The sequence below is a fragment of the Metopolophium dirhodum genome, chromosome 9, assembly GCF_019925205.1.
Source record: "Metopolophium dirhodum isolate CAU chromosome 9, ASM1992520v1, whole genome shotgun sequence".
NCBI classification, from domain to species: domain Eukaryota; kingdom Metazoa; phylum Arthropoda; class Insecta; order Hemiptera; family Aphididae; genus Metopolophium; species Metopolophium dirhodum.
In genome coordinates this window covers 19169267-19191298 of record NC_083568.1, presented here as the reverse complement: position 1 = coordinate 19191298, position 22032 = coordinate 19169267, and the positions used below count along the sequence as shown (strand labels likewise).

Genomic DNA, 22032 nt, shown 5'->3' with positions numbered 1-22032 from the left:
TATGTACACCTACTTCTACACTAGTCTATCATAAAAAAATTTAAATTTTGCATTCTTTTTTTCAACGAGTTGGTATTAAAAAAAAAATATTCTACGTATTTTATAACTTTGCAATAGGAACGTTTTATACCCAACCTATATAAGCATGATATTGAGATGCACTCTATACTTTTTATTAGCATGCAGAAAAATTTAAAACATACATAGGTACAAAAGAATATATCATTTGATGTAAATATCAACATAAAAACTTGCATAAAGTTCAAATATTGTAAAATAAACTAATCTTTCTCAATTTAATTTAAGTGAACATTTTTATATTTAACTTAGTTCAAAGTATTAACTTAACTACTCGTATACTTAAAACCTTTTAAAATAGTACATTTTATATTATTATTATATTCTATTTTATTTCACCACTGAATATATTTGTAATTTAAGTAGATATATAATATAAATTTTAAGTCTTAAGTTTATAAAATTCTTATCTTTTTTTTTATTTGGTGAAATCAATATAATATGAATCTTCTACAGAAATAAAATATTCAAATAATAAAAGTATTGAAAATATTGAAAATATCTCAAAGCATAACTTATTATATATTGAGATTAATAAATAAATTAACTAACAAACATTATTATATAATATCTACGCTAACATGGAGTAACTAAAAATAGTCATAGACAACCTATGTATGATATGACATAGACAAAAAAACGTCAATGGTTAAATTAAAAACGAATAAAGAATTTATAAGCCCATAGTTTCCAATATTTGGATAATAATATAATGTGTTATGACTTATAAGTTATAACAATGACGTTTCGAAAACCAGTAGGTGGTCTTTTAGGATTTTAATTCATCTCGTAATACCGGTATGATTCAAGTTTTTGGGCTAGAGGCGTTGACATGGTATCACGGTGAATAAACGCCTTCTGTGCCCAAACAGGGGGGTAATGAATAACGCACTGCAGTAACCTTCAATAACAAATAGTAGTATAGGTAGGTAGGTACTGATTTTAAATTTCATCTCTCACACTTGCTATATTTCATACAATATAATATAAATACTTAACACGACTCGATGTAACATTCTGGTATATTATTATGTCAATGAATTATATAAGACAATTTATCAACAACAGCAGAAGACGCTGCTAAGCCTTTAACACGATGAAAATTCAGCAAGTAGATAGGTTCTAGAGAATAAAACAAGTTTAGTTTTTAAACAATGATTTTGAAACAAAATTATTCCACTTTAAGATACATTATTTTACCTATGGAATAATAATTGAGGATTTTTACTTATAGTCAGAAGAGTAGCGTAGTATGGTTAATAGTATATATCATATTAAATGTTTATATGATTGAAATAAAAATTGGTAAAAATGAGAAAAAAATCAATTTTTTTTCCATTAATGGCTGAAAACAGGTAAAAATTTGTTTTGTTTAAAATACGTCAAATTCTATCATTCTATACGCAAATTCGTTGAATTACAATCAGGAAACAATTAATAATAATAACGAAAAAATCAAATATATATATTTATATATACCTTACAAGCAAGATAACATTTTCAATTTAAAGATAAGATAGCACATTCAGAACATTTCTTTCTGATTTCAGTGAAAACATAAAAATAATAATTTTATATGTATATACTTATAATAACACATAACTGTCATAGTAGCATTTGTTTTTTTATATAATATTTAATATTAAAACAATTTTATATTGGTTAAAGATTAAGATATTTTAAATGCATCACATTTAAATTAAGCTAACAAAACGTTAATTCAAAATGTAATCCCAGTAATAGTAAGAATTCTAAAACATCTTATATTCTTATCTATAGTTTAATGCGCTAACATATCACTGATAACTTATTATTTGAATACTTCAGTTTTTGTTACATACATCAATATTATTAAGAGTTATGACAGTTTCATTAATAATAATAATGAAGTAAGTACCTTATACTAATTTTATAAAATCAAAAATATTCCTAAAAATTAGTTTTGTTTGACAGTGAATTAGTTATGAGTTAAGACTGATTATAAAGAATAACTTAACATACACATGCAATGATCGTTATAAACTAGTAAACATCGAAAAATAATTAATGTAATATGTTTTTTTTACATATTGTTAAACAATTAGTTCTACAAATATATAAATCTAGTCACAATTTTTATCATGGTCGACAGAAGTATAATATTATACTATTTTGATTACATATATACTATTATCTGTTTGTAATATATGTACTCATTTTTAAAATGTATATAAATATGAAAGATCAAAATTAAAAATCAGTGGATAATCGTTTTAAGCGGTTAAACCTACTCAAAATCATATAAGATGGCATCTTATTGAAAATCGTATTTTTTATTATTATTAGTTAGTAATGTAAAAAATAATATAATTTTAAGACAATTTATATAGTTGTAAATTTAATATTTTTAAATTATTATCAATACGTGTAATTTATGTATAATATATTTGAGGTAATACTAGTTACGCAACACACCATTTGCATACCAATATTGAATAGAGAAATCCACTATTGTCTCCCCGGAGGGCCCGATATCAATCGATTTCTAATATGGTCCTAACCCTATTATAAAATAACGATTCTTTGCTAATATACTTATAAGGATCTAATCAAACAAACTATGAAAATTCGAGTAAATATCTTCATTGTATAATGAGTTATATACCTATACAATACGCGCTTCAAAAATTAAAAAGGTATGTTTATGTTTTTCAACTACAATGTTCGAACTACTGAATTTTCAATAAACTATTGCTTTTAAATCAAATTTTTTTTAGTTTATAAATAAATATATATATAATATATCAGTTTGAAATATATATATATTATTTTGGTAGAGGAATTATTATATTATTATAATAATATGATTCTGTATAGATCGTTATTCTTAAAAACCTGTTTACTTGTAACATACAATAACGTTAACAAAATATTCTCTAGTCCAACTAACCTAAGGCCATTTAAAATAGTAATTTGTTACATTATTAGTTTATATTAAAATAGAACAGGTTCTATTTTTCAGAAAATTGGAAATATTAAAATGTATTATATTGAACAAATTAAATAAATATTTTTCGGTTATTTATTTATAATTTGTTTTTGGTTGAACATACAAATAAATATGTATACAAAATTAACTAAATAAATAGGTATATAAGTATGGGACGACGGCCGAATATTTCGGAATACTTCAGTCATAATCACTTATCTATATATAATATACCTATACAGTAAGATGAAGTTATTACGGACTAAATTAATAAATAACGACTTACAATAATAATAACAGAAGCTTAGACGCAATGTACACAAGAACAAAATAAATTTTAAATGTATTTGATTTTCAATCTTTAGTTATTTTGCGACACACAGTTTACAATAAATATTGAGTCATTTGTTGAAGTATTACAAAATTGGACTCTGTATGCGGGTAAGAAAATATCGGTTGATGCAGTTAAAGTGAATACAAATGCGAGTTAATGTGTTAGAAATCCCATAAACGGTCGGAAATTGTTATTACTTTTTTTGTTCTGAATGGAAAATGGTTAAATAAAATATAAATATCGTGTCAAAATGACAGGTCTATAAACAGAAAAATTTAGTTCGAGATGTTAACTAAACATTGAATCAACAATGACAGTCTACAATTTGAAAATTATATACGGTATTACTTTTTGTAAGGTAAATTTTACATAAATAAATATTTAATCAAATTTTATTAATTTAAATATCATCAAAACCCAAACTAGTATAATTATACATTTAAACAAAATTAACGTTTTATAAGTTTTTGTTAAATAATTCCTATAAATTATTACTACTAATACATATATTTATTATAGTTTTCCGAAAATTTAAATGATTACAGGTAAATTTTGCAATTAATCTACCATTATTCTTTATTTTCGTGCATCACATTATTGTGTTTATCAAAATGTATCAAGTATTAAACGTAAAATATCAACAAAGATAAAATAAGATAACACGCTTAATGCATAAAAAAATGTCGTACATTTTACATCAAATGCAATGAACACATTTACACGTTGTATTCCAGCCTCCAGGTAGCCCTAGATTGGCGTTAATACAAAACTATTATATATTGTTGAATTCAATTCTTCTAAATAACAAGCATTTTCATGGCTAGGTACCTAGGTACTAAATACATTTAATGTAACAAAAATTAATGGTTATCAAATAAAATAAGTAGTTAAATAAATTATAAGATATTAATTATAACAATTGTAAAAGCCTCGTCAATTCATTTTAAATTATATAAACCACTACAAATTTGTTGTTATAATTGTTTTGTTTTAATAGTTTATTCAAAATATTAAAACAACATTTATCTTATGTTATAATTATATTTAATTTATTGATTTTGAAAATATTATGCGAAAAACTGCAAAAAAATATGGCATACGATCGCTCTATATCTTAGAATTGTTCTTGCCAATTGTTATATTTTGTTCCTAGATCATACCAAAGCCCTAAACACATCAAATACACTAATTAAAAATTATATATTAAAAAAAAATTCTAGACAAGAATACTTGTCAGTCATGTCAATACGTCCAACATTGGCAATTAACTTTCAAGATAAATAAAATACATTTAAACAGTAACATATTTTGCACAACTATAATGGTTGATATTTATTTTCGTGTTGAATAGTGGATTTTTTTTAACTTAATCAAGTTGAAATATATTCCTATTGATAAGCAAATCAATTTTTTTTTCAATTAATTCATACCATTATTTTTTTTATCTATTTGAAACTATTTCTAAAGATAAAATTAACTTCAGTGTATAGTATGTTTCGAGTGTACCTCGTCATTGAGTAGGTCATTGTAATGGATGTGTAAAAAATTCGAATTTAATGATAAATTATTGCATACAATAAACGATTCTACGCAAAGACGATGTGTCATTGAGGTGTCAGCCTCTTTTTCTATGGATATTTTATAATTTGTTTATTTTACTATTATATAGAAGTTTATTTTTCGTAATAATTGTAGATGTAACTAGGTAATAGTTGACAAAAAGCTTTGCATACATTATATTATTATCAATTATTAATTATTAATTATTATAATATCATATTATATTATTGTAATTAACGCGGGTATTACATAAAGCTAATAAGTTGCACGTCAATAACTATTTACTATGTGTGAAGAAGAGATTCGTGGTATATATGCCTTAAAATTAGTATAAATATTTGGAAAATTGAATTGTTTATAGAAAGTAATAATATACGTATTGGTAAAAAGTTTCAAGTCTATATATAATAAATATTTTTGGACCACAACAATAACAATATGATAACTAAAAAATAGAAAATGAGAATATAAACATTCAGTGAAAATTGTATGAAGGTATCTAAAGTTATTCGTTTTTAATTACTACAAAATAAGAAAATCACTACATGAGAAATCGAGTGAAATATTCAACGTTGTAAAAATATTAACTTCAAACGCTCATAAAAATTTAAATTGACTTCCTTGTAGACTTTTTTTGTTTGATAAAGGTAAACAAACTTATGAGGAATCTTATATTACATTTTAAAATATTAGATTTAAAAAGAAAAATTTTTATGAATTTCGAACTCAAAATAATTTGCACATTTCATGATTTTTACGTATTTTGTCAAGTTTGAACAATAAAAGCTTCTAAAAAAAATATGACTATGGATTTATAATATCTTTCAAATGTCATTGTAACAACATATTATAATCCTTGTATTACATTTTCAAGCTTTTTTATCCAACAAATACAATTTTATTGACATTCATAGAAAAAAAACTAAAAAAATTGGAAAATGAAAATGTCTGTAAATAGTCAAAACAAATCAAAATATTTTGAAAATTGTATTGTGTATTTATTTATAGAAAATGCTAATAGTTTATATTAGCGAAAATTTTCAGTATCTACGGTCATTTATTTTAGAGTTACACAAAAACCAAAATCGATTTTGTCAAAAACCTTTTTCCTTAATTTTTTTTTTTGTTTTACCTGGCGCTTTGGAAAACTACTGGGAACTTTAAATTTTGACCTCCCAAAAGTACACTACTAGATTCAATTTTCTACCGGAAAAGAAACTAAAGACATACTGAGTAACATTATTTCGACTACTTATCATGTAACCAGACACAAAAAACTTTTTTAAAAAAACACACATCATATTTTGAAAATTACATGGTATATGTATAGAAAATGAAAACTGAAGTAATATAGGGGAGACCTGGGTAAGTTGACGAATCTAAGGTTCGGTGTATTTTTAAAATATACTACCTTTATATATATTTGTAAATTGTACACACATAGATAGAGGTACTTTTGAAGAATGTTTTAAAATTAAAAGTTAGACTTAATTTTTTTTTTTAACGGGTTAAAAAAATTAAATAAAAAATAATTTGGAATTCGTCATCTTACCCATGTGCTGGGGTAAGTTGACATTTTGCCGGGTTAAGTTGACAAAGCATAATTTATATTATGTTTTAATGAGTAAATATACTTTTTATAAAATTCAGTGCATATATTTAAAAATTAAAAAATTCGAAGAGTCTTAAAAACTTAAAGACAAATAACAATAAAATAACATTTTTCTTTCGGTCTGAAAATCAAATAAAATAACATAAAATTAAATTGTAACCTTGTTCAGTCTTAATATCAAATACCTATTTAAAACAATAAAATAAAATTGTAACGTTTTCAGTCTTAATATAAAATATATTAAAATATATAAAACAATAAAATAAAATTGTAACCTTCTAAGAGCCTTAATATCAAATATCTAAAACAATAAAATTCCTTCAGTCTAAAAATAAACATTCAGTCTTCATACCTATAAAATATGAAAGTAATATGAAAATCAACTTATAAAATATGTTTTCTGCAAAACTCGCAGGTGAATGTTTTCCAACATTCAAATCCTGCACAAAGTTCGTGAATAAACGTACACGAATTAACAAAAATATTTAATATAAAATATAATCAAATGGGATAAGTTGACGATAGTCATCTTACCCACGTCAACTTGCCCCGATCGATAATATTTTAATCATGATAATATTTTTGTCATTTTAACATACGTAATAAACATTAATTATACATAAAAATAAAGCTTAAACTATACTTTATTGATTAAAAACAATATATAATGGATTTCACTTTCCTTTTTTCGGAAAAACGTTATTTCAAAACACAAAAAATTAAAGTGTGTACGGTGATAACAGAAAATCGTAAATAAAAACACATGGTCTTTATCGTGATTATTTCTTATCGGTAAAATAGTTGTTCCTAACATTATTCCTTACATTTGTTGTAAAACATCAGCTGTTAATATAATCTACTATCAGTTATTATAAATTCGTCATCTTACCCAGCTCGTCAACTTACCCGGGTCTCCCCTAATTATGTTTTAAATTTCAACGACTATATTTTTTTGAATTATACTAATATAATAAAAGTAAATCTATAGTATAGCAGTATTGCAGATAACAGACACATGAAAAAAAAAATTCGCTCCCCTTTGAGTCTATATTATTTTTTTATTATAATATATGCAAGTATAAATAAATATAATAAGAAAGTAATAAGCATACATATTTTAAAATAAACTGTAACTGTTTTAATGCTACAGCATAAAATTAATTAGCCTAATACCAATTGTAATAATTTAAATAATCTCGTTAAGTTTTTGTCGTGTTAACTAAGCTTAATAGCTGCAAAGGATGACGATTTGTATTCAAATATGTATAATAGGTATCTTTAATAAATACAGTGTTGAAAGTGTATAATTTGTAATATGTATTACACATATACATAGGTGACAATTTATATTTATATGTATGTTATTAATATATAATACACTTAAAATTATGATCTACTGTATCAATACTATATTCAGAATAATTGTCTGTCTATACAAAATTATATTTAAATTCAAGTGTAAAGAATTCTTCTTACCTGTAGTACGGATGTCGTCGATGAGCACACTGCAATAATGAACACCAGCAGCCCGACGGATAACCATATCCGGTTTCTGTGTAGTAAATACACCATAGTACACTTGTTATTGACTTAAAATGCTAAAACTTCTGTTTATGTCACACGGACACTCTCAAAATCTGCTTAAGTGACGAACACTGAGGGTTATAAACGCAAAGCCTTCAGATTCAAATTTCCATTGTTAAACACGATCCTGGGCGGCGATTAACTACAAACAAAATAGATAATTGCTTAATTAGTTTATGCGTATAGGTATAATATATATTTATTATCTAAAAACCTCGTTTAAAAACTACAAACTAATTTAATAATTACTAAAAAATTACATAAATAAAATTAATGCTGCAATTTTAGGTTTGTGTGAAAATATTGAACAGTAAACTAAATATTTACACTAGTCTTTTACTAAAATAATAAAGACCATAAAATAAACAAAACATTTTTTTTTTCGTACGTTTACGGATAAGTACTGTTGAATCGATAATTATTTATTATTTTACTTCGTAAATAAATCGATGGTCTTAAACATTATCAAAATAAAAATTACCCATTATAATGATTATGCCAATTAGTGTAAAATCACATGAACATTAAAAAAAATATCAAATATATGAAGAAAAAAAAATGATTTGTGATTGTATATTATATACCTAGTTCATCAATTCAGATAGTAATATCAGACATATTATATCCAATAAAAATTAGGTAGACCGTAGACATTTATACATTTAATTCACACACAATTCCTAACCATCGATATTTTTATACAAATTTCAATAATAGTTTTCAACTCATTAGACATTCATATTCTACCTCGCCAATGCTTCCCCATTCATCCACTACAGCATTAACTGCTTTAACAATAAAAATATTTTCAAAACACTGGAAAACACTATGAATTAAAAAATATAAAATACCTAGCTATTATACTAACTATTATAAGTGATGGCTATTATATAGTAGCAATTCAATGAATTTCTAGATAATGCATATTTTTTTTTTTCAAGCATGCAATTAGGTCTCATTAGCCTACTTCGGTTAATTTAAATTATTTTATTACAATTACAATTTTTAGCAATTTAATAAATTCAAATATGAATAATATTAGGTACATACAATATTATACAATGCACATTAAGATTTTTTTATATACATTGATACGTTATCAATAACAAGAACAACACATTTAAAGCAAATAGGTCGGAACTAAGGTTATCAATTATCATTATAAGTAAATAACCAATATATATAATTTTATTTGAAAATAATAATAATTTGTGTAATAGCTTCAGTATCAAAAAATATGTACAAAAATTAAATAAATTGTAAAATATTTACAAAAATATTGAGTAGGTAATTAGGTATTCATAACTTTATTCTTTAAAACTATTATACACGTCATAATTTTTACTATATAGTCTACTATAATTAACGAATTTTTCAAATGCTCAATACCTACTACCTATACTTGTCTTATGATTATATTAAGTTAATAGTAAAATAGAAAATATAAATCAAGAAAAATTACTTTTTAAAGAAGTAATTAATGAACAGTTTTAATAAAGCTATTAACACAAGTTTCGGTAAACGTATGCGATTTATTTATTTTATTGATCGTAATATGCGTTTTGACAGCTTCTCCATTATAATACTTCACGTTACATAATATGTTATTTACATTTATTAGTTTATACTTTATATTATTAACATTAGATGTAAAAAAGAAAATAGCAACATTATACACAAGTCACAAAATTACATATGTAAATTAATACGTTTATATACATATTTATCATATATATTATATATATTATAATATATGCATTGAGTATGAGAAATAGAAAATAGCGATTTATTTTCTCCTTCATTGCAGGTGAACAATATTTTTTTAAACTTATATATTATATGCGCTAATAACGGCTAACCAAAGATAAAAAAAAATAATGATTTAATTCTTCAAAATAAATAAATATTATCAGAATAAAAACATGCTTACCTAAGTGTAATTCATTGATAACTTTAAACATTAATGATTAAAATAATATATTTTGTTAAAAAAAAATAAGGAATAAAAAAAATGATTATCTAGACAATATTTTTGCGGTAAGAATTACCTATAAGTACTCTAACCAATAATATATTGTTAAATCGTTCGTCTAAAAAACTTAATATTCCAATATACATATATTATACCATTTTCTAAATTGAATGAAATCATGATACCTATATATTATGGTTTGGTATTCATTCTATTTACCAGTTCAATGTACACATAACACTATATTATACTGGAGTCTAATAACTACCATAGTAGATGACGGTTACTGTCGCATGATGTGTTTGTAAAACCGATTGTGAACTCAATTTCTCCTATATATAATATACTAAAAGATAGCACAAATGCACAATGACAAAATACTAACAATGTACACCTACATTTTTTCTGTATTAAAAATTGAAGTATATATTATGTTTAAACCGATAAGTAGGTACCTAATAACTTTAATCTTGAATGAATGTAATTTGGACATTTTTCATTGTATTTTTTACACGTAAAGACCATCGTAACGCGCGTTGTTTGTATAGTAAAAAAATTGAAATGATTTATAGATATTGAAACTAGTATTTTACTTGATTGACCATCTGAAATAGAAACAAAAAAAACTTTTGTAGAAGAACTTGAAATTAAAAGTAATAGACTTTTCAAAAGTTTGGTACGAGTGCACATTTAAAATTACACCAACTTTAAACATTTTTCCGCATGCGTTCGTCTAATTCTCGTGGATATACATTGGTTCAAATCTAATATTCTTCCGAACGTAAAGAAAAAACTAACGAATCAACATGTGTATCAACATTGAAGAAATGTCTGCAGCAAGTTGGTTTTGACCAATCTCCTGCAGCACTATGAATCATCTTCTACATACGACGATCGCGGTATCGTTTTAAAATTGTATACCACAATTCACTGCAACCATATATAACCACCCACCATTTTGCTTCGAGGTGAGTGAATTAAGACGGATGCCTTTATATAAGGAAAATTTAGTCATTTTTTGTCGAACGAACGTCGACACGAAAATACTCAGCAAAAATTTTACGGAATCGGTATAATAAATTAACATTTTTATGCTGAACCGGATTGTTTTGTTTGATTCTATATTGTCTAAAAAAATTATCTTACATAATAATAATTCATTAGTTTCCTGCCAAGACCGTAAACAGCACATTCTATTCGCCCGACGCGTAAACAAAATGTACATTTCGCATATTTTATCCAATGTATTTGTGTATGTGTAGTCAAATTTTACCTTAATGACAGAAACATATGTTCCGGGAAATGTCGAAACGCCGTGGTTACCCATATTATACTGGTAATCCAGGGACCCTAAACCATATAGTTATTCATCATCGACTCGATGAACATATGCAATGTCAACGTTTTAGAAAAAAAGACCGCACATGTGACTTACATGCCCTACACGGCTACACGCCGCGCGCCGCGTCTGCTGAAAAACTATGAATGTGTGATAGGCACTTACTAGTTTGTCCTAATTTCATTTTAACACTTTGTACGGCTTCAAAAATAGTTATATTTCTCTTTCAACTTATTTAACCAACGCATACCGTTTAGGTATATTCTTATAAAAATAAAATAAAACTGTAGTTATTTAGATGCCTGTTTACTGTGAAATCCATAGACATATTAATAAATGGACTGATCGTGGTAGAGAGGTTCGTATACCAACTTTGTTAGAAAGAAATAGCATACATCTTAAGACGGTCATAAAAGAACAAATCACATATCATGGAGTAAAAAACATTGTAATACAGTACAAAATTTATTTGTTTATTTTTTTTTATTCATTTAATAGTTTTTAAAAATGTTTCCGCCTTCAAATTTTGCTTATCATTCCATGATGTTTCATTTTTTCTGTTATGATTTTCTTAAACTATGAACTATGAACTATTTCTTTTCTTTCATATACATAATCGGGGTGTATGGGAAGGGCAGTCCATTTATTAATATGTCTATAGTTAAGTCATTGCCTAAGATAATATCATTGTTTTTTTTAACGATTTATATTATCGTCTAAACACTTTTTTAATCCATATTCTTAAACAGGTATTTTAAATTATAAAAAGATGGGTAAGTGGATGTCGTTTTGCTTTACAGTAGGTTACAAGTGAGTCATTGTAATGGATGGTGTTAAATTTGAATTCAATGATATAATATCATTGTATAAGAAAAACGATTCTGAGCGAAAACGGTCAGTCAGCCTATGATATTACTAAGTATATTTGATGATATTATTGTTAATAAAGTAATTTATATATTTACTTATTTACGTGAACCTTGTTTTAAATTTTCAATCCTTAGCTATAAAAGTTGAACATTTTATAAATTTTTAACTACAAAATAATTATTAAATTTAAAATTTGATAAATTTTGTCAAAATTTGAACTTTAAATGCTTATAAAAAAAAATTGTACCTATGTATTTTCAATATTTTTCAACTGCTATTGTAACAATGTATCAGGAGCCTTGCATACAATTTTCACGCTTTTCTACCCAACAAATAAAATGTTATTGATAATTATAGAAAAAAAAACTAAAAAAATTGAGAACTGACAATGTCCGTAAACAGCTCAAAAAGAGTAAAATTATTTTCAAAATTTTCTCAAAAACAGATTTAGAGTAAAAATTCCCGTTTTTCCTTAATTTTTCTTTTGTTTTTCATGACGCTTTTGAAAACTACTGGGAAATTTTTACTTTTGACCCCCCAAAGTAGGTACCAACTAGATTCACTTTCCCATCAGAAAAGTTACTGTTGAAGAAAATCCAAGCACTTTTACTGTCCTAAAAGGTAATGATTGACAAAAAAAAAAAAAATAAAAAAAAACACATCATTGTAAAATCAATAAATTCATCGCTTCACTCAGAATCTAAAATTCAATATATAACTAATAGTTATTTTTATTTATAATAATTTAGAGTTCAGACGACTGTTTAAAAAACCATAGAATTATTTCTGAGTATAACTTTAACAGTCAACATGCTCTTATCTAAACTTTAAATGCTTGTAAGTTGTAAATACAAATTGAATTTATATAATTATTATTTGATATATTTATAATATACCTATATATAAGTATAATGTATTATTCTATAAAATACAAGAATACCCAAGAATATCCAGAAGACTTAGAGACTAAAACTACAATAAAATTAGGTTCATAGGTATATACTATATAGATTCCAATATTCCATATGGAATACATTATTCAAACATTGTTATTTTAGTTATAGTTAGCCTTATTAGATTAATCTAAAAAATACATTCATCATTCGTCATTAGCTTTCAAGTTATCATTGCCAAGCTACTTATACTAATCAAATATTGAGTCATGCTCTATAATACTACGTCAATGTTATAAGTTGTAACTATTATAGTATAATTATTTGTTTTATACTTTGTAGTTTGTTTCGTATATATAGCATACTCAGATACTCTACAAAAGTACAAAAAGGCTCACATAATACATACCTACTAAGTGATATCTTGCAATTATCTATGTTTTCATAGGTTATCAAAATATAACTACACATTTTACACACATTTTGGGGCGGGGGGGGGGGGGGGTCTAAAATACGCCTGGCCCACCTAATATATTTAAAAGAAAATAATATTACGTTGAACTCTGTGTTAAACTAAAATACATTCTTTTACCATGTGTTACCGAATGTGTTTACAATCTATTTAAGAAATATACTAAAATTAATAAGTGTGATGACAATTGACAAATATTTAACGTTTAACATGGAGAATTTAACATTAATGAGAAAACTCTCAGCAATAGGTAAGTACCATCCGACAACTAAAATATAAGTATATTAACTTTCAACATATGGGTATAATAATAATATAATGTTTCACACAACGTAAAATAAAATTAGAATTACTTTTAGAGTAACCTAACTTAACTTAGGTATACATGATAAAAGTAAAAAATATATCTATACATTATATTTTAAATTAAAATTTGGCTGTATTTTTAGCTTCATTATTTTAAATGTATAGGGTTTGTGAACACTACAATTATTTTATCGAAAAAATCATTTATTATACAATAATATATATTTTTACTGGTTAAGTTTGTATAAAAATGTATTTAATAATAATTGTTTATAATATAAATTATAATAAACCTCTGAGATCAAGCAGTCAAATAATACCATGTGCCGAACCATTAACCAACACATCATGCTCAATCCTGATAATTTATTTGTTAATTATATAAAATATTTAAATTTAATATGAAAGTGGCCAAGGACAAACAGCTAGGAGTTTAAATGGTTTAAGGAATATTTAAGAATATAATTTATTAGAATATGGATTATTTATTTATATTTAAAATATTAATGATTGATTGCAAAATATATTGATTCTACATCTATTTTATTAAAATGTACGTACATAATATATAGATAATTTCGAATTCAAAAGAAAATAATATAGGTACTTTGATGTTGTCAATACTCCAGTATAACCGGGTGAGGAAGATATAGGTGTGGTCGCCGATTGGACAATATACAAGTTGGAGTGTTGGACAGTTAGTAAACAAATCGGCATTCAAGTTTTAAAGTTTTACGAACATTTGTTGTGACTTCTTCTATTTTAGTGCTTTATAATACTATTTGTTTATGCTTTATACAAGATTTTAGGTAATTATGTGACTTTTAACTAAAATATCTTAAAACTACGAAATTTTTTTTATAAACAACATATTCTATAAATTATGGTTACTTCAACAGGTATATATTAGTTAAATAAATTGTGTAATTAAAATTATAGGAATAAAAAAAAACGTTTGTAATCGAAAAACCATTTTGAAATTTTGGCGGGTCATAAAAATTAAAAAGCTTCACATTTTTTTTAGCATCCTTTAAAATCAGAACTTTTTTAATTTGGAGTTCTTTTAACACAGTAAAATTAGTTAACAAATAAATTAAACAAAATAATAGTTTCATGAAAATAGTGCTAAAATATACTGTGAATTGTCATCGCTGATTACATAATACGAATCCGAGAAATACTTATATTTTCTAGTCTATAATCATAAATATTAAAAAAGGCTTTCCAATTCTGGCAATTTTTTATAGTACTATTAAATATAATTCTATTATTATTTATCATCAAAATATTTTGAATGCATACATACTTACGTACATTTGTTCGTTTATAATAACTAATACCTAAGTTTCTACATAGTATATATCCCGATAATTTAAGTCATGAATTAATAATTACGAAGTTTTAAGCCTATTAAAATCCATTTTTATAATAATACAATTTTTTTAAATATGACAATCCGGTATTTAGGTATATATAATAACAGATGAATTAGAAGAAATAAAGGCTACAAAGGACCAACACTATTTTAGTTCCTTATTAGTTATTACTATTCGACTAAATTATATTTTCCAATAACAATTATTAATGTGTATTAATTGGCTAGAAAAAATATTTTTTTAGATGTTTTGTTTGTATTCCATATACACATTACACGATGCAACCAGTCATAATTATAATGAAATGCAAATAATATTGTGTAAAATAAATATTTCCAATTATATTTACATTTTATCTTGCTTATAAATAAATAAGGATGAGAAATTAGTCAAAAATAAATAAATTAACTATAGTATTATATCGTATAGTATTTAAAAAAATCAACCATAAAAAACATTAAATAATATTATATATTATAATATCAAATGTTAAATATTGTGTTTTTAAATTCAATGCTATAACAGCTATAACTCACGATTTGAAGATGGAAATTCAAAAATAGATTCGTAACTTCTTGCCAATTCCCTAGTTTTAATACCATGCCGAGAATTAATATTAAATGTTAATATAAACGTTAATTCATATTATGTAAAAAATAACCTCATAGTATATAACATAGTATAAAAAATGCAAATCAGACGATAGAACATTTACATGATTATGTATATTATTACCTAAAATAACATTAAGTTAAAATCCGAGTAACAACCATTAAAAACCATGTGACTTCTTTTAAAACATATACATTAACTGAATACTGAAAACTGTATTTATAATTGATTTACCAGTGAAAAAAATATATTGGAATTATATTACGTTAATGCCTTTTATAATACTTAAAATTAACCAATGTTCAAATGGATAACAATATACTCGATAAGGTTAGTGTTGGATGGTTAATTGATGTACTCAAAATATATTTTTTTTATCTTTAACATGAAAAATTGCCAATGTTGTACAAATAAAAATGAATATATTATATATTATGTTCAGTAACATTTTCAAAACTTCTGATTCTTAATTGTATGAGATCATGAAATGTTAGATCACCTTGTGAAATTTCAAAATATCTACATTATCTAGTTTCAAAAAATAGAGGTAAATTATTAATTTAATATTTAAATAGAATTATTTTAGAGTTATTTAATTTGAGTTAGTAGAAAAAAATGTGTACCTATTTAAAACTTATAATTTCAAGATAATCAATGAAGAAGGATGTTTAGTATTTTACTTTACCTAAAGAATGTGTATTATTTTTATTTTATGTTCTTACTTAGATATTTTAAATACAACAGTTAAATACAATTTTAAATAAATTACAAATTTCGCTTTTAATCAATAAAAACACAGGAAAAATGTATATTTAGTAAAAATATTTTGAATAAATCCTCTTTGATGATCGTTTTCTCAGATAATACTTATAACTGCAAATTATATAATCGCGTAGGTATTATACGATTTTTGTTTAATTATCAGATTGTTAATTTACTATAACCTTATGTTATATTTGCATGCGTTTTATAAAAGCATTTGTAGGTATTATTGGTTTAAACTAAAGAACAATGAAAATAGCCACTTTATGCTATAGTATTTATTAGCTTTATATTATATTATATTCTGGGTTCACAAAAATGTAGTTTTCAATAATTATGCAGTTAGTAAAACAGGTATAAGAATGTAAGATGGTATTCTATTTTATTAGTGCATATAATATATGAAATAAAGTACTTAATAGGTAAAAATGTGATGTTTTATATTCTAATAAAAACCCAAAACAATGTTACGTTATAGTGGCATTACGTCTTATAATATTATAATAATGTATAATTTGAAGAACGAAAATATTTTTGGTCTTCCAAGTTATACCTGTTTATAATATATAGTATTAAGTGGATGAAAATCGTAATGTTTTGGTAACTCGATTTATACTCACATTGTGGCGTATAATATATTATATTCGTTTACGACATATTTACATACACATGTACATGGGTGATTTCGAAATCATCAAATGTACTCATACATAATAGATATTATATTATATATATATATATATAATATATATAATATATCGAAACAATTAAATAATTTTACATCGCCGTATATTAATTATAAATAAATTATATTATTTAAAAAAAAAAATAAAAGTAAATAAAACACTCACACTCACACACACACGCGCACACAGACACGTGCACCACACATATACACTCTCGCAGACACACGCGTGGAACGGCTTAACAGTGGAAGTTCGGTCCGTCTGTTACGGTCCGTGTTCGTGGGGCTAACTGCCGGCGGCTCAGCATGTGACTCTCTACACGAGCGATGCAGCGACGGTTACTATACCGGCGGCGCCCGCACGCGCAGGCACACACGCGTTGCTATACGTACGTGAGATTTTTCTAAGCGTTTCCCCCACCCACCAGCCGGTGACTGGGTGGGTATAAAATCCTTTTGTTAGAAAAAAAAAATCACCGTCTCTCGATATGTATTTACTTATTTTTTGGCACCCCGTATACCCTCCCGGTGATGGAAACGGGTCAATCGCGGTGATGACGACGTGATGATGATGACGATGACGATGATGATGAAGATGATGATGATGATGATGAGTGTTTTCCGTTTATTTTTCTTACATACAATAATATGATTGTGTCATCTTTGTTTTATTTAAGTAATTTTTTTTTTCATTTTCCCGAAATGCGCGCAACGGGCGAGCGCGACTGCACTTGGAGAAAATTCTCGCGTATCACCCGGGTGGGTCCGAAATCGATGGGGGTGGGGGAAGGACGGAAATTTATGGCCGTGCCCCGTTGGGTGTCAAGTCCGTGCACATCATTAGGTACCCGCACATACATCAACGTGAATTCTAACGATGACTATAATACACGAGTACACGACATTACGACCTACACCTACCTACGCCAGTGTTATAAGTCATAACTAATAACTATTATAAGTTATAACAATCATTGTTTTTATAGGGTATATTAGAATAACAAGTGCCTTGTGATGTGCTTACCAACGTCTTCTACAGCTCGTATACCTCGTATACGTGTAACCACAACTTCCCATTTACATTTGTTGTGTCACTATATTATACACTTTATCTAAAAAAAATACCTATATAGTTGTTAAATTTAATTCATATTCTGTCGAATAGTACATCCATACTCAACCAATAAATGAAAACACTTAATAGTTAATAGATAATAAGATGAGTGCTGCTGTAATCGTATTGTGTATATTTTATATTTTTATGGCCATATGAGATCCCGTGTGGTCATCCGTTAAATATAATATACAATCGTGTTACGAAGATGGCCTGCAGCAATATTATAGCACGACCGAACGGATAAAATATTCGCAACAATAAACCGAAACACTAGAATGATCAACCAAATACCCAATCAACCCACCGGAATACTATTTTATTATTAGCTCACAATAGCGAACGTCTCACAAAGTACAATTCATTTAATAACGCATCAATAAAGACAACCGTTTTGTAAAATATGTATTTCTTAGAGTAAAAGTATGCGATTGTGTGCATCTAATAGAAGTACCTTGCTCCTATATTTAAATATTTTATTTGTAGAAATGAATTTTAAATAATATTCAGTTATAGATAGTTAGTAGGTTACTATGGCTTGTATATATATATTCATACTATATTACAATAGCCGATGGGGGTTTAAATGTTACCTAATATTTTTTGAATAATTATGAGTGTCTTAAGTTAAATGGATCACCCTGTATACTTGTATTTAAATAAATATTACTTCTCAAAAATAACCATAATTTTAAACTTGCGATTAAGTTGGTTATTTTATACCACAAAATAATAAATATAGATTTTATCAAGTTTATATTATATCCATAAAGTATAAACATAATACACCATACATTTATAACTATTTAATTTTGATTTAGGTGTTTGCCAAATGATACAATAAATATTTTAACTTTCTTGATTTTTAATCATGTAAGTATGGTAATTGAAATGAAAAAAGTCTGAATTTTGAAAACTTCAAGAATTTGTGTTAAATAGGAAAAGAGTAAAAATGTAACTCAGTAATGATGAGTAGGTGGGTAATTTAGCTGGCTTTAATATAAAATATTAATGAGAGAGATTTGATATGTTAGATTTGAGCGGTATAACCACTTGAATCCATAAAAACGTCAGCGTGGACAAGCCCAAAATTTCTATTTCTTAACTTTTCTCCTAAACTATGATAGCTAGAAAGTTGGTTGATAACTCATTAAAAAGGAATTATCAAGTAGATACTAAATGTGAAATTAAAATTTAAAAAAAAATTATTTGATTTTTCAAGGATAAAAAAAAAAAAGGTGGATAAGTGGATGTCGCTCTGCTGTACAGTAAGTTACAAGTGGGTCACTGTAATGGATGGTGTTAAATTTGAATTCAATGATATAATATCATTGTATAAGAAAAACGATTCTGAGCGAAAACGGTCAGTCAGCCTATGATATTACCAAGTATATTTGATGATATTTTTGTGAATAAAGTAATTTATATATAACCTATTTACGTGGAGCCTTGTTTTAAATTTTCAATCCTTAGCCATAAAAGTTAAACATTTTATACATTTTTTACTACAAAATAATTAATAAATTATAAATTTGATAAATGTTGTCAAAATTTGAACTTTAAATGCTTATAAAAAAAAATTTTGCCTATGTATTTTTAATATTTTTCAACTGCTATTAGAACGATATATCGATATAACGATATACTAAATTTTCACGCTTTTTTACCCAACAAATAAAAATTTATTGATATTTATAGAAAAAAAAACTAAAAAAATTGAAAACTGACAATGTCCGTAAACAGCTCAAAAAGAGTCAAAATGTTTTCAAAATTTTATCGTGTATAGAAAATGCTAATATAAACATTCAGTGAAATTTTCAAGTATCTACAGTTATTCGTTTTTTAATTACAATAAAATAAGAAAATTGTTACATGAGAAATCGAGTAAATATCAAATGTTGTAAAAATATAAATTTCAGACGCTCATAAAAATTTAATTTAAGTTTCTTCTAGACATTTTTTTTTTGATAAAGGTAGACAAACTTATGAGTAATCTTATATTACATTTTCAAATCTTAGATTTAAAAAGAAAAATTTTTATGAATTCTCATCAAAATAATTTGCTACTTTTCGTGATTTTTCGGTATTTTGTCAAAATTTGAACTTTAAATGCTTATAAATAAAAACTGTGACTAAGGATTTTTAATTTTTTTCATCTGCCTTTGAAACAATAACCTAGGAGCCTTCTATTAAATTTTCAAGCTTTTTTATTCAACAGATAAAATTTTATTGATATTTATAGAAAAAAAAACTAAAAAAATTGAAAACTGACAATGGCCGTAAACAGCTTAAAAAGAGTCAAAATATTTTGTAAATTTTATGGTATATAGAAAATGCTAATATAAACATTTAGTCAAAATTTCATGTCCCTACGGTCATTTGTTTTAGAGTTACACCAAAAACCAAAATCTATTTTCTCGAAAACAGATTTTGCGTAAAAATTCCCGTTTTTCCTTAATTTTTCTTTTGTTTTTCACGTCGTTTGTGAAAACTACTGGGAAATTTTTTTCCTATCAAAAAAGTTACTATTGAAGAAAATCCAAGCACTTTAACTGTCCTAAAAGGTGATGACAGACACAAAAATAAATAAAAAACACACATCATTGTAAAATACATTCATCGCTTCGCTCAGAATCTAAAAGAGTTATTTTTTGCCAGATTTTTATTTAACAAGGTAGATTTCCGAAGCTGGAGAACGGATTGTGTTGTTTGGAGTCTTGTTAGATTCACATTGGCTAGGAGAAGTGCAGTGAAGATTTTCAGAACTTTATCTCCAATCGTTAATTCAAGCTGTTTACTACAAAGCTGTAAAGTTGAAAAACATCGAAAAACGCCCAATAAAATTTGTTTTAATTTTTTTTTTTTATGTTCTGTAGTGAACTAACTGTTAAAGATAAAGTTCTGCACTTCTCCTAACCAATGTGAATCTAAGAAGACCCCAAACAACGAAATCCGCTCTCCGGTTTCGGAGATCTATCTCACTAAATGAAGGTGTGACATCAGTTAATACATTTATAAACATTAAAAATCAAGAAAGTTTACATGCCGATCCCTGACTTGGCAAGCGTTTTTTTATTGCTATCGGCAAAATTGTACAAAATAAAGTACATAAACTGGATAATTTTGATATTCAGTTTCAAACTTGGCAGTGCTGGGGTAACGGACCTCATTTTCTCCAGTAGTTTTACAGACTACGATAAGTTGGATTTATTCTATTAAATTTTATTCTGTATTAAATATTTTATCGGGAGAATATTATATAATTTCTTAGCAATTTATAAAATTCCAAAGTAAATTTAGGCCAAGTACATGTACAACTGATAAAAGTATTTGCATAAACTAGTTGTTTAACAAAAAATTATATTCTTCAAAAGAGTTATATGAGTCTTCTACCTAATCAAAAATGTCCAAGCAATTTATATACATGCTTAAGTTTTACATGAAGTTTCAAATTGCTATAGTTAGATATTAAGTCTGTAATAAAGTAATAAATCT

At 25.6% G+C, this 22032-nt stretch overlaps 1 protein-coding gene across 9 annotated transcripts in view; it reads right to left on the bottom strand.

Annotated features, from left to right (window-relative positions):
• LOC132951827 (basement membrane-specific heparan sulfate proteoglycan core protein) overlaps window positions 1–17723 on the bottom strand; it is a 168558-nt gene extending 150835 nt beyond the window's left edge. For 7 of the 9 annotated variants that reach the window (XM_061023818.1, XM_061023823.1, XM_061023822.1 and 4 more), the window contains exons 1-2: window positions 17359–17686; window positions 8029–8278 (exon numbers count right to left, since the gene is read on the bottom strand). In XM_061023818.1, coding sequence (XP_060879801.1) covers window positions 8029–8124 — 96 coding nt within the window. In that variant the 5' untranslated portion in view covers window positions 8125–8278; window positions 17359–17686. Of the gene's footprint in view, window positions 1–8028; window positions 8279–17358 lie in introns of all 9 variants that reach the window. The other 2 variants (XM_061023819.1, XM_061023826.1) reach the window with 2 other exon arrangements.
• Window positions 17724–22032: the final 4309 nt, after the last annotated feature.